At 41.8% G+C, this 12,474-nt stretch overlaps 1 protein-coding gene across 1 annotated transcript in view; it reads left to right on the top strand.

The window, feature by feature from the left end:
* The first annotated feature begins 1,816 nt into the window (after positions 1-1,816).
* PAFAH1B2 (platelet activating factor acetylhydrolase 1b catalytic subunit 2) overlaps positions 1,817-12,474 on the top strand; it is a 31,488-nt gene continuing 20,830 nt past the window's right edge. The window contains exons 1-2 of the mRNA XM_044752342.2: positions 1,817-2,275; positions 8,805-8,892. Of these exons, the coding sequence (XP_044608277.1) occupies positions 8,812-8,892 (81 nt within the window). The 5' untranslated portion in view covers positions 1,817-2,275; positions 8,805-8,811. The remainder of the gene's footprint in view (positions 2,276-8,804; positions 8,893-12,474) is intronic.

Below are 12,474 nucleotides of genomic sequence, written 5' to 3'. Positions count from 1 at the left end.
CTAGGGCTGTATGGAATATACACTCTGAATGGGGCTTAGGGGGAAGGGAGGTTGCGTGTGGGAAGTGAGGAGGAGAGAGACAGGGTGTGTATGCCACCAGAATTATGTTCCCGCATGTAACTCAGGGTAGGGCGGAAGTTTAGAGCTAGAAAGGACCTTAGCAATGATCTAGTCCACCCCTTTTTTCTTTGAGGAAGATTAGCCCTGAGCTAACATCTGCTGCCAATCCTCCTCTTTTTTGCTGAGGAAGACTGGCCCTGAGCTAACATCCGTGCCAGTCTTCCTCTACTTTATATGTGGGACGCCTGCCACAGCATGGCTTGACAAGCAGTGCCATGTCTGCACCCGGGATCCAAACCAGCGAACCCCGGGCCGCCAAAGCAGAACGTGTGCACCGGGCTGGCCATCTAGTCCACCGCTTTTGTCTTACAGACTAAGAAACAAAGGCTGGAAGAAGTTAAGTGAGCCATAGCCCTCAGACAAGAACACAGGGCACCCTAAAGCCTAGTTTAGGGTCCTTTCCACGATACTGCCTGCATATTTTTGAAAATGAATTATTTAGAAAGCTAAAACAGATGAATTCAGGAGACAAGCTCTTAATAAATGTCAGGGTTCAGTGGCATTGAGATTTTGCCAAAACACTAAAAACTGCCTGAGCCATAAATGTATTTAAATATTTGCAGAGGCTAGTTTAACCAGATCTAGTATTTCCTGGGGGCACACCTCCTTTGTTTATGTGTCTTAATGAAAAGGTTGAAAAACAGGAAAATATAAAGATAGGCCATGGGTTCCACAGACACACATTCAGCCCTTGATCATTCATTCCTCATTCATCAGGATTTGATGAGTGTCTACTACTGATCAGCCAGCCTGCCAGGTGCTGGGAATCCATGGGACAAGGTCCCTGCTCCCTCGGAGCTTACAACATAGCAGGAAAGACAGCATGTTAAAGTAGTGATGACATTAAAGTGTGCCGAGTGTAAAAACTAGGGAAATACCAGATTCAATGGATTTATCCCTGGAGAATAATTCAAGCTATTTCTCTTCTGTTATCAATATATTTCTCAGTTGCCTCTTTATATCCCCATTTGAGTTCTCCAAACACGAATTCTTCTCACTGAAACACTTAAAACGAGAAACATTTACTGATCACCTACTGTGTGCCCTATAGTATGAACATCTGTAAGAGAATTTCCAAGGCAAGTCAGCAATGTAAAAATCATTTTAAACGAGGACAAAATTATTTTGGATTATATATGACTGAAAAATTTAGTACCACTTGACAGCACAGGTGATGTAGAAAAATAATTTAATATAGCTTGAAACTTTCAGCTCCCAGGTTTTTGTAGTATTCTTAACGGGTTTTGTCAGCAAAATCAAAACCCCCGATGATTTGCAGAGCGCTGGAAGGCTCTGCCGAGTCCCGGCAGAGATCTGAATGAATCCTATCCATCCTTAAAAGGGCCAGCTCAAGGCGCTGCTCCACAAACGTTTCTGCCTACATCTTTCGCCCCTCCTCTCTACTCTGATAGATCCTGCATTTATATAGCATTTAGCATAGAATCTTTTCAATACTGACTTTGTATAGGTATGTCTTTCCCTAGTTTAGACGGATCGCTAAGGAAAAGACCGCGAGTCGCCATCCCGCTATGGTATCACCTTAAGAGGCGGTCACCTAAAATCCGTACACTCATCATAGAAACAGAAATTCCACTCGTAAACGTAGGGAGCTGCCTCATTAACCTTGGGGCCCCATTTCCCTCCCACTTGCAGCAATCGGTTTATTCCATGGGGTGGAGAAGGAAGCCAGGTTGGCGGGGCGGGAAGGGAATGGCGTCAGTGTGAGGTCACGCCACATTGTCCCGACTGCCATCTCCACGCCGCAGGGACATTAACTCAGGATGGAGGGATGCAGCTGGAGGAGAGATAGAGGCCCAAATCGCGCAGTCTACACGCAAAAAAGAGGGCAGAATAGAGAACAAAGCGGGGAACCTCGCTGGACGTGACAGGACACCTGAGCGCTGGCAGCTAGCGCCCGCAGAGAGGAAAGGCAGGGAGAGAGGAGCCACGCCGAGGCCGACAGGATGGGGCGGGACTTCCGGAAAGCATTTGCCTGAGTGGCAGGGGAACCGGAAGTGGGGGCGCTGCTGCTGGTGCTGGGGCCGGGGCCGGAGGAGGGACGCGCCGGAGCGGGGCCGCCGGGACTGAGCGAGCGACAGACGCGCCACCCGCCGACGCCGCAGCCGCTTGGGGCCCGCACGGACCCTTTGCCTGAGTGAGTGCATCCCTGGGGCGCGGGAACCCGGGGGCTTAGAAGTGGGGTTTGGAGGGGCTGCGATGTGTTATTGTGAGAGGCCCACGACCTCCCCTCCCCCACCCGCCGGCCCCTCCCCCCGCGCCTCCACCTCCCCCCCCCCCCAGCCGACCTTGGGGGTCTTCGCGCGCGCGCGCGCGCATTCCCCGCGGACCCGGCGTTGGTGACCCCGCCGCCCGCGCTGCCCCTGGGGCCTTCAGGCCGCTCGCCGGCCGCCTTAGAGCCGTCCCCCGGCACCCCGCCCCCAAACCTGTCGACTCCTGCGCTGGCCGCCGGCTCCACCCCGCCCTTCCCGGTGGAGGCATCCCGCGGAGGGCCGCGCCGCCCGCGCCTGCCCACCTCTGCGGCGGGCCTCCCGCAACCCCCGGCCCCTGCGGCCGCGGGGCGCCCCGGGAGCACCTCCAGCCTCCGCAGTGGCTTCTCCCTCCTCCCCCGGGGCTGGACCTCCGACCCTCCTCCCCGTTCCTCTTGTCCGAGAGGCCTTTCCCGCGGGCCGAGTTACTCTGTTGTGTTTTGACTGAGCGCCTTTTCCTCCCCCTTTTGTTGAAAAATGTCAACTCTTTAGGAACTTCTCCGTTTCCTCCCTGAATGTATTCAAAAATCCGTAGACTGTCACCACTCAAACGGGGTTATTTCTTAGAGGGCTGTCCGGTCCAGCAGCTGGTTTTAGAGATGAGGCCCAGCGAGGTTGATGATGAGCCCAAGGTCAACCAGCTAGTTCAGCCTGCCGGAGGACAGGTTTTCTTAGGTGCTTTTACCTGGTCCGTGTCCATGTCCCAGATCAGGACCTTCTGGCCTACAGGTCTGTGATAGACCCGTTGCGTGGTGACTCACTGTTTGCTTTCCATAGCTCCCAGGCCAGCGTGGCTTTTCATAATATATATACAAACCTTGAAAAAAACCAAACGCCTGAAGCTTTGGCCTCTTTTTAGCGCTTACCCACGGAGAAAGGGAGGACGGCCTGGACCCACCTTAGGTCCTCATTTTGTACAGCTTAAAATTTGGGGGTGGGTAAAAGTGTGGAGAAAGAGGAAGGAGAAAATAGGGATGCTTGTTTCCCCTGAGCATTTGAGTACCCTTTGCCTTGGGTATGCCTTGTGTCTTGAGATTCTACTCCTGGGCACATTGTTCGCATATAAAGGTTGCCTCCTTGTGGGGGAGCAGGGGAGGAGTAGGAAATCATCGTGCTTTAATTTGTTGGCTTGGGCATTTGATAATAAATCATGGATGTGCTGGAACCCAGGGACCCACCCACCAGCCTACTGAGGCAGGGTATTTAGAGTGAGGCCCGCCTTCCCCTTCAGAATAACCCTGCCAACTCCCTGGGAAGCAAAATGAAGTCTTAGCTCAGAGTGCAAACATTCTAAATCTTTTCATTCTTAGCGCAACTTTCCCCCTCCATCTGTTTCCTGATTAAACGAAAGAAACATCCAGCCCAGCTTGAGAATTTATAATTCTTTGTTGTTGGAACTGGTTTCTGATTAGACGCCCTACACCACGCTCGTATAAGCATCTGGAAATTCTCGTGTTATCCTGTCATAGTCCAAGTTAAGTAGAGAAGATAGAAAATGCAGGAAAATCGGGAAATGCTATGCAAGTCACTTACTCCTCATCTTTCCAGAGAACTCATTTTAATGGACCATTAAGCTTCCCTCCAATAGGGTCTCTCCTGGTAAATTAACAAAACTTTTGTTCTTCAAACCTTTCTCTCCATTCTACTTGGTTTTTCTAACTGAATCTGCTGTTTGTGATCTCACAAGTTAGTGACTTGCTACGTGGGGGAGATTATTCTGAATGAGTAAGGTGAGATGGGAGGCAAATCCCTCCCCATCGGTGCTTGTTTTTTGTTGTGTTACTCAGTCCAGCTTCACCATTTTGAATACTCCTATGTGACAGTATTGCTTTCTGCCTGAGAGCAGATCAGAATCACTCTGATTTTTGTGACCTACCACAGGCTGTTCTCTGGATAGTTCCTGACTCAGTTTTTGTTTTTATTGTAAAGAATACAACAGCTTATTTTGTCTAACTCCCAAATTATTGGAATCTGCTGAATGCATAGTCCCCTGGGTTGTATATGTCCAGCCTGGTTCTTAAAGAGGAGACTGCAGGGGTTCGTGGCTCAGTCTTTCTTTACCTACTGTTTAAAAATGTTACCAGCCATTGCCATCAGTAAAACTGAAAGCTACTTTGTATTCTAAGATTTTGATTTGGCCAGATAATACAAAAGCCAAGTATCTGAAGGCACAAAGAAACAAATTTTTGCTCAGATACTTTGCTCTTGTAGAAGAGGAAGAAGGATGGCCTTATTTTCATAAAGAAAAAAAAAGACTAGCTAATTGGAAATATTTTGTGATCTTCTCCCAGTTCTACCTGCTTGGTAGCCTCAGATAAATGACATTTTCTTTCTTGGTTTCCTGGTATAGCTTTTTTATTTTGCCCATGAAGAAATTTAGGACTGAGATGAGGGCCGGCCCGGTGGTGCAGCGATCAAGTTCGCAGATTCTGCTTTGGCTGCCCGGAGTTCATCAGTTTGGATCCTGGGTGTGCAGACATGGCATTGCCTGGCAAGCCAGGCTGTGGCAGGCGTCCCACGTATAAAGTAGGGGAAGACAGGCACGAATGTTAGCTCAGAGCCGGTCTTCCTCAGCAAAAAGAGGAGGATTGGCGGCAGATGTTGTTTTAGGGCTAATCTTCCTCAAAAAAAAAGGAAAGGACTGAGATGAAAGTATTTTGCTCAGGGTATCAAAATGCCATTAAATTTGGGTAGTAGTAGTAGAAGATATAAGTGAATTGATGTAAATTAAAATTTATCGTTGTCTTATATACAGAGTCTTCTGTGTAGAGCCTAACGTCCTTTGCTCAGGAGTAGTAGGCTTTGGAGTATTATCACCCTGCATTCAAATCACATCCCAGCTCGCCCTATCAAGGAGCAGTTTCCTTAAATCTCCCTGAGCTTCAGTTTTAGCCCAATGTCTTGTAAATAGTAAGTTCTTAATAAATCTTAATAGCAGTTATTTAGTTAATGTATTTATTTTTGCTGAGGGAGATTCACCCTGAGCTAACATCTGTGCCCATCTTCCTGTATGTTGTATGTGGGTTGCCCCCACAGCATGGCCCCTGACTAGTGGTGTAGGTCTGCACCTAGGAATTGAACCTGGGCAACTGAAGTGGAATGTGCCAAACTTAACCGCTAGGCCACGGGGCCAGCCCCAGCAATTATTTTAGATCAATTGTTTACCTGTTGGACACATTGAAAATTCATCTGAAAAGTGAATCATAGGTCTGAAGAGATCTTATAGTTTATGTAGACCATTGGTCTTGAAAGTAGAGTATGTGCACTCCCAGGCATGCACAAGATGATCTGCTGGAATACAGGAAAAAATTTGGAACTGCTGTTTACATTTATTTTTTATGTAAAAAAAGAAAAAGTAAACTCTGCTAATATTTAATATACAGATTCACAATAATTTACATATTTAATTTATAAATAAATACACATATATTGGGGCATATCAAAAAGATTTTACAACATTAAAAAATGTTTGAAGTCCACTAATCTGGACCAGTCTTTACTCGTATGCTTTAGTTCACTTTATGCTTTCCTATTAGGTACACCCCTAGCCTCTCTGAATGTCCATTGGAAGTGTCTACCTTATGAGACAGGCTATGTCATTCTGTAGTCATATTCGCTAGAAATTTGCCTCACTGTACATTCTAGCCACTGGCCCTGTCTTCCTATTTGGGGACGTGCAAAATAAGCCTGACATCTCTTCCTCGTAATCTTCAAATGCTTTGACAGCTGTTTATGTCCTGTGTCTTCCTCTTCCTCAACCAGTTTTTCTGCAGCTTAGACACATGCCCATTTCTTTCAACTATTTCTAATATAACAGGTTTTCAAATTTCTCACAATCTTGGCTCCTTTCCTCTATACACCCTCCAGGTTGTCAAAATTCTTCTTAAGTTTTTCAGCAAGATCTGAACATGATATCCCAAGGACTGAAATGAAGTTGAAGTGCCTGCATTTAGTCTTTAAGTGGCGAGGGATGTATTTGAATACGTATTATTATGAAGGCACCTCATGTTCACAGTTTGTCACCCTTGTTGTTTAAACATCCCCAGGAAAAGTACTTTCCATTATATAACCATATAGTGAGTGTTGGACAGATTATTTCTCTCCTTTTCAGTAGTGCTCTCTCACTTAACTCTGTGTCTTAACTTTTGTCTCAAAAATACCTAACGTGTTAAGTGTTTTTCCAGTGGGAAAATAAATAAATTAATGAAATGATTGGGTTTTTAAAGTGTATTTAAAAAGTTAGGAAATAGACTTTTTCAAATAGTGAGTGGAAAACAGAGCTATTTGTTGGTATATTTCTTTGCATTTTTAGATCTAATTTTGAAATCCTTAAGATGGGAAAACTTGGTTGCCCCTTGTCTGCCTTAAGGCCAATAGAGCTGTTTGATCAGCAGGGAAGAAGGTACTTTTTAAATTAAAACTTTTATTAAGCACCATGTTAGATTTAACCTGAATAGCCAGACTAAATCTAGAATCGAACTTAGACCCAAAGAAACTTTTATGTAGAAGGTATAAATGTTTTATTAGTTCAAAAACAAAAGCAAAACCCCAGAATTAAATGTTTCTATATGGCTATTTGTTTTAACCCCTTTAATCGTTTTTTCTTTTTCCTTTGTGCATCTTTTAATTTTTCCATTCCTTCCTTAGACACTGAAACCCCAAACAGATACCATAGTCTGATTGGAGCTACAGCAATTCATCTTGCGGTTCTTCCCAATTCTTGTATTTTACGTTGATGTTTCTAGCTCCATGTAGTATGTGTCTTCGGCGTGGAATGGTTAGATATTAGGCCCCCTGTAGGGAGTCCACATGAACTGGATTGTGGTCACTGGGCCAGATGTGACATTATTGGGGTCAGGCAAATCTAATTTCAGTCACTCGCTGCACAAATTACCCAAATTGATCCTCCTTTTCCTCCTTTTGCAGTACTTTTGTGAGGATTGGAGGTGGTATGTCTAAAACACAGCATCTTTAGTCATTGATAGATAGCTATTATTTTCTGATAGTTGCAAATTTTAGTAATCTAAAGAAATATATACACAGGATGTGGATGGTATTTTACATCTTCTGTCAGATATGGGATTTACCCAAAGCCTAATTTTTTTAGGCCTAATGTTATTTAGAATTGAGCTAATTTGTTTGCATAATTAGTGTTAAAATTGTTCGTTCCTGTAATTTATTTTTCATGAATGAAAGTGTGCTTTCATGTTTAGGGCTTGGTACATTCTGAGTCTCCAAAACTACTACCGTGGCAACCCAGTGTGTCTTGTTTCACTCAGTAAATGCTTAGTGATGAGTGTAACTCCATTCCCTTTCCGAGAAAGCTTAGCTGTGCTTGAGGATGGCAAAGGAAGGACAAAGAGAGAGAGTATGGCCTCCTTTTCTAGAAGCCGCAAAACCCCAGGTTTTTCTCTTTTTCATCATCCTTTGCATTTCCCAAGTGACCTCTTGAGCCTAATGGCTCTCGTAGGTATTCTGCAGAGTTGAATGAAAACAATCTGGTTTCTTATTTGTCTTTCTAGAAGGTTATCATTTCTGACTTTTCTAAATTTCACTTATTCCTTCTTCACTATCAGATGCCATATTTGGGCTCATCACTAATCATTTTCTTAGTGGAGATCTGTCAGAAATAAAAATAGTAAATGTTTGTCAAAAACCAGTGCCAAAGCCTGTGACTAATGGGGCCGGCCTGGTGGTGCAGCGGTCAAGTGCGCACGTTCTGCTTCTCGGTGGTTCGCTGGTTCTGATCTCAGGTGTGGACATGGCACCACTTGGCAAAAGCCATGCTGTGGTAGCTGTCCCCCGCATAAGGTAGAGGAAGATGGGCATGGATGTTAGCTCAGGGCCAGTCTTCCTCAGCAAAAAGAGGAGGATTGGCAGTAGTTAGCTCAGGGCTGATCTTCCTCAAAAAAAACCAGTGTCAAAGCCTGTGACTAGTTTTACATAATCTGTGGTACAGTTGTTTGTGTGATGTGTACTAACCAGTGGATTCTAATCATTGCTGTAATAATTCTTAACTGTGTAACTCTAGCAGCCTAAAAGACTGATACAGATTTCATTGAACTAAGTGTCTAACTCTTTGTGTCATTTGGTGTTCATAGTAACATATAATCATGAAAAATTAATATAGATGTAGAGCATATACTTAGAGCAGATTTTTTAACTGGAATACCCTGTTCCTAAATAATATTCAGGCCTGTCTGGAAGTTTAGTGATGCTGGATATTTATGGGACTCAAGCCGTTGTGTCCTGTAACTCTTCTCTGCTGAAAATAAACTCCAGTTGTTTGCTTCTAGGCAAAACCACAGTGAAACTTAAATTATTATTTAAAACCTGACGTGTAATATTTAAGTAAATGATAACAAATAACTATTGCTGTTAATGAATGAAACATGACATAGACATTTTTTCCCTCAGGTATAGAATGAGCCAAGGTGACTCGAACCCAGCAGCCATTCCACATGCAGCAGAAGATATTCAAGGAGACGACAGATGGATGTCTCAGGTAAAAGGAAGTACACTTTATCATTCGCGTGAGATGAGTCTCTTCGTTTTTGAGAGTCTTTTGACCAAAGCTGCAAAGGGGGTGTTTTTAATGGTGAAAAAAGAATTTATTACTGTAAATAAAAATCTAACATTAGAATGTCATGCCTAGTCACCATCTAATGTTGGAACTGAGGACTGTTTTGAAAGCATGGTAATTGCCCTGTGTTAATTTTAAAAGATAACAATGTCTCTACAATATTCTTTCTTAAGCTTTCTTTTGAAGTCATTTCAAAATTATATAGATATTACAAACATTTTAGAAAGAACTGCATATATTCCTCATCTAGACTTGTCAATTGTTAACATTTGCCACATCTGCCTAATTATTCCGTTTGTATCTGTTTGCATATGTGTATCGCAACATACTGTTTTTTTCTGAAGCATTTGAGAGTAAGTTGCAGGTGGTGTGCCCCTTCAGTCCTAAATATTTCAGTGTGTTTTCTAAGAACAAGGACAGTTTCTCACATAACTACAGTATGGTTATTAAAATCAAGAAATTTGACATTGATATTATACTGTTACCTAACCCAGAAATCATGTTCCCATTTCTCCCGTTGCCTGCACAATGTTCTTTTTATCAATTTTCTTCCCAGTCTGGGATCACACATTGCATTCGGTTGGTGTATCTTCATTCTCCTTTAATCTGAAACATTTCTCAGCGTTTATTTGTTTTTCGCAACATAGACAGTTCGGAATAGTATGGGCCATTTATTTTGTAGAAAGTCCCTCAGTTTGAGTTTGTCTTTTTCCTCGTAATTGTGATTCAGATTATGCATTTTCGGCAGGAATATTAGTGAGGTGATGTCTTCAGTGCATCACATGGACGGCATGTGATGTGAGCGTGTCTCATTGCTGATGTTAACTTTGATCACTTGGTTACGATGCCGTTGGCCTAAACCAGTTCTTGTTTCATTATCCTAGTATGGACTCTTGGGTTCCTATTTTATTCAGTGGGGTGTAGTGTGCTGTAATTTTGAAGCTCAGATTGTCCCAGGTTTAGCAAGTGGGAATCCCTTCAAGCTAGCTCCTTTGTCTTCTTGATATGTCCCATTGCTTTTTTAGCCCTTTATTTTCTTCTTCAAGATTTTTAGCTTCCTTTTAATGAACTGTTATCACATAAAAATAACTCTATTTAACCTTTATGTGTTTGTTTCCAACCATATTACCTCTTTGAAGTAACAGATTCTACATGATTTTAAGTCCCTGAAGTTTTGTGTTTTAGTATTTAGTGATTCTGTTTATACTCTTCATAACTGTATAGTATTCTCTTTCTGTCTGTATCTTCCAAGACTTAAAAAGCAGTCTGTCAAGTAGCTTGAGGGGTAGGTTTTTTCCCATTGTTCCCATATGGATGAGCTACGTGGTTATTTTTACTTAACCTTCCTCATTTGTTATTATCTTTTAAAAATATTATGAAATATTTTGAAGATCTGTGTATTTGCCATTCACCCTGAAAAAATAAAACATTGCTAATAGAATTGCTATTCTCTGTATAACCCTCATTGATCACATTTCTTTCTTTCCTACCTCCCCACCCCCAAACCAGTATCCTTAATTTTTTTCATGAATTTAAATACTACACGTATAATCGGTAAACAATATAAATGGCATTTTTGCATGCTTTAAAACTTTATGTAGATGGTATCTTTCTGAATATGTTTTTCTGCAGTATGTCATACATGTTAGAAGTATAGCTATAGTTTTTAAATAGTATTCCATTGCTGTATATGAGAATACCACAATGGATTTGTCCATTTTCTCATTGATGAACGATAAAACGTCGTTTATAACTTTATTAATAGTAACTAAAACTAGATGCATTTGTTGTTCCTGGCATAAATTAGCAAGCTTTAAATAATTAGCACTGACTGGAAGAAAATTAGTCAAATGGAAGAAAAACAGATATGAATATTTAAACATTTTTTAAAAGTTGGATAATATGGAATGACTAACTTTATTAAATATTAAAATGTAGTACATGCCCATATCTTGGTTTTTAAATACATTTCTCCAGTAAAAGGAATGAAGGCTCCTTGAAGAAATGATTGATTCTACAACTGGAACAAAGAAGTAAAAGATGAGCCTGGAGCATCTTGTAGTGCAAGAAACAAGGAAATACTCAAAAAAGAAAAGGAAAAAAAGATGGATGGCAAGAATATCACTGAAGTGGTGTGTCCTCAGTGCATCACATAGAGGACATGTCATATTGGTTTGTCTCATTGATGATATTAACTTTGACCACTTCCACCCAAATGCAAAGTTGGAAAATTTGAGCAACACGATAAATGATGATATTGGTTACAACTCAAAGAATAAAATAAGTATTCATGAATCCATTCTGCTATAAATAAATGATTGGATGAATTACATAGAGGAGAAGGGGCAAATCTTCCTTACAGAATAATTTTCATTAATGTAGAAGGAAGGAGGGAAAAGAAAATCATGGTTGAACACGACAGTAATAATTACTGTAGGCAAGATCTATTGATGAATACTAAAATTAGTGGGCACAACTTTAGGGAGAAGCATATATTTGCCTAGCCTCAGAGTATCTCCCTGTTAATTACTTTGGTGATTTTTATGTACGACTACATATTTTTTGATACTCCTCCCTCTGGGAGGTGGAGCTTAATTCCCCCCACCCTTAGTGTGGGCTGGATTTAGTGTTTTGCTTCTAACAAATTGAGTATGGAAAGGAAAAAAATAACGTTTTGGTGGAGAACCCTGGCCAACACTACCTTAGCCAAATGATCAATATTAACATCACCAGTAATAAGTCATGTTGATATCATGTACCTCCCCGATATGACCTAACAGGGGCACATCACCTCTCTGATGGTCTTCCAAAAAGATCTGTAACCTCTCTCTATTCATGAGAAAACATCAGACAAATCCAAATAGAGGGATATTCTATGGAACACTTGACCACAACTAAATGTGTCAAGGTCATGAAAGACAAGGAAAGACTGAGAAACTGTCCCATGTTTGAAGAGACGAAGGAGACATGTAGACCAAATGTAGCATGATATCTTGGACTGGTTCTGGGAACAGAAAAAGGACATTAGTGGGAAAGCTGGTAAGATCTGAATAAACTGTTTTAGTTAATAGTATTTACTAGTGTTAATGTCTTAGTTTTGACAAATGGACCATGCTTATGTAAGACGTTAACACTGGAGGGAGCTGAGTGAAGAGTACATGGGAATACTCTACTATCCATCTTCTGTAGATCTAAAATTATTTCAAAACAAAACATGAAAAAACAATGGTGATGAAAACAAGTATTGAAGTGACACTCAATGCTACCCTTGAAGTATTGGCACAATATCAAACTCCTAATCTAGGCTTAGCTACCCGATATCAGCAAACACCTGGAACAGATGAACATATTCATCACCGCCACAGGGATGCAACCAACAAAATTCAGACTGTGGAGATTCTATAGGTTAAACAGTCATAGTCCTTAAAAAATAAGTTTGGGAGGTGGTGGCAGAGGGAGGGAGAACCTGTGGATTAAAAGGAACTTTTTTTTTTAAAGGTTTTA

This window comes from Equus asinus, chromosome 20, assembly GCF_041296235.1.
Source record: "Equus asinus isolate D_3611 breed Donkey chromosome 20, EquAss-T2T_v2, whole genome shotgun sequence".
Taxonomy (NCBI): domain Eukaryota; kingdom Metazoa; phylum Chordata; class Mammalia; order Perissodactyla; family Equidae; genus Equus; species Equus asinus.
Note: the sequence above shows the minus strand (reverse complement) of the source record. Positions and strands in the feature narration are given on the sequence as shown.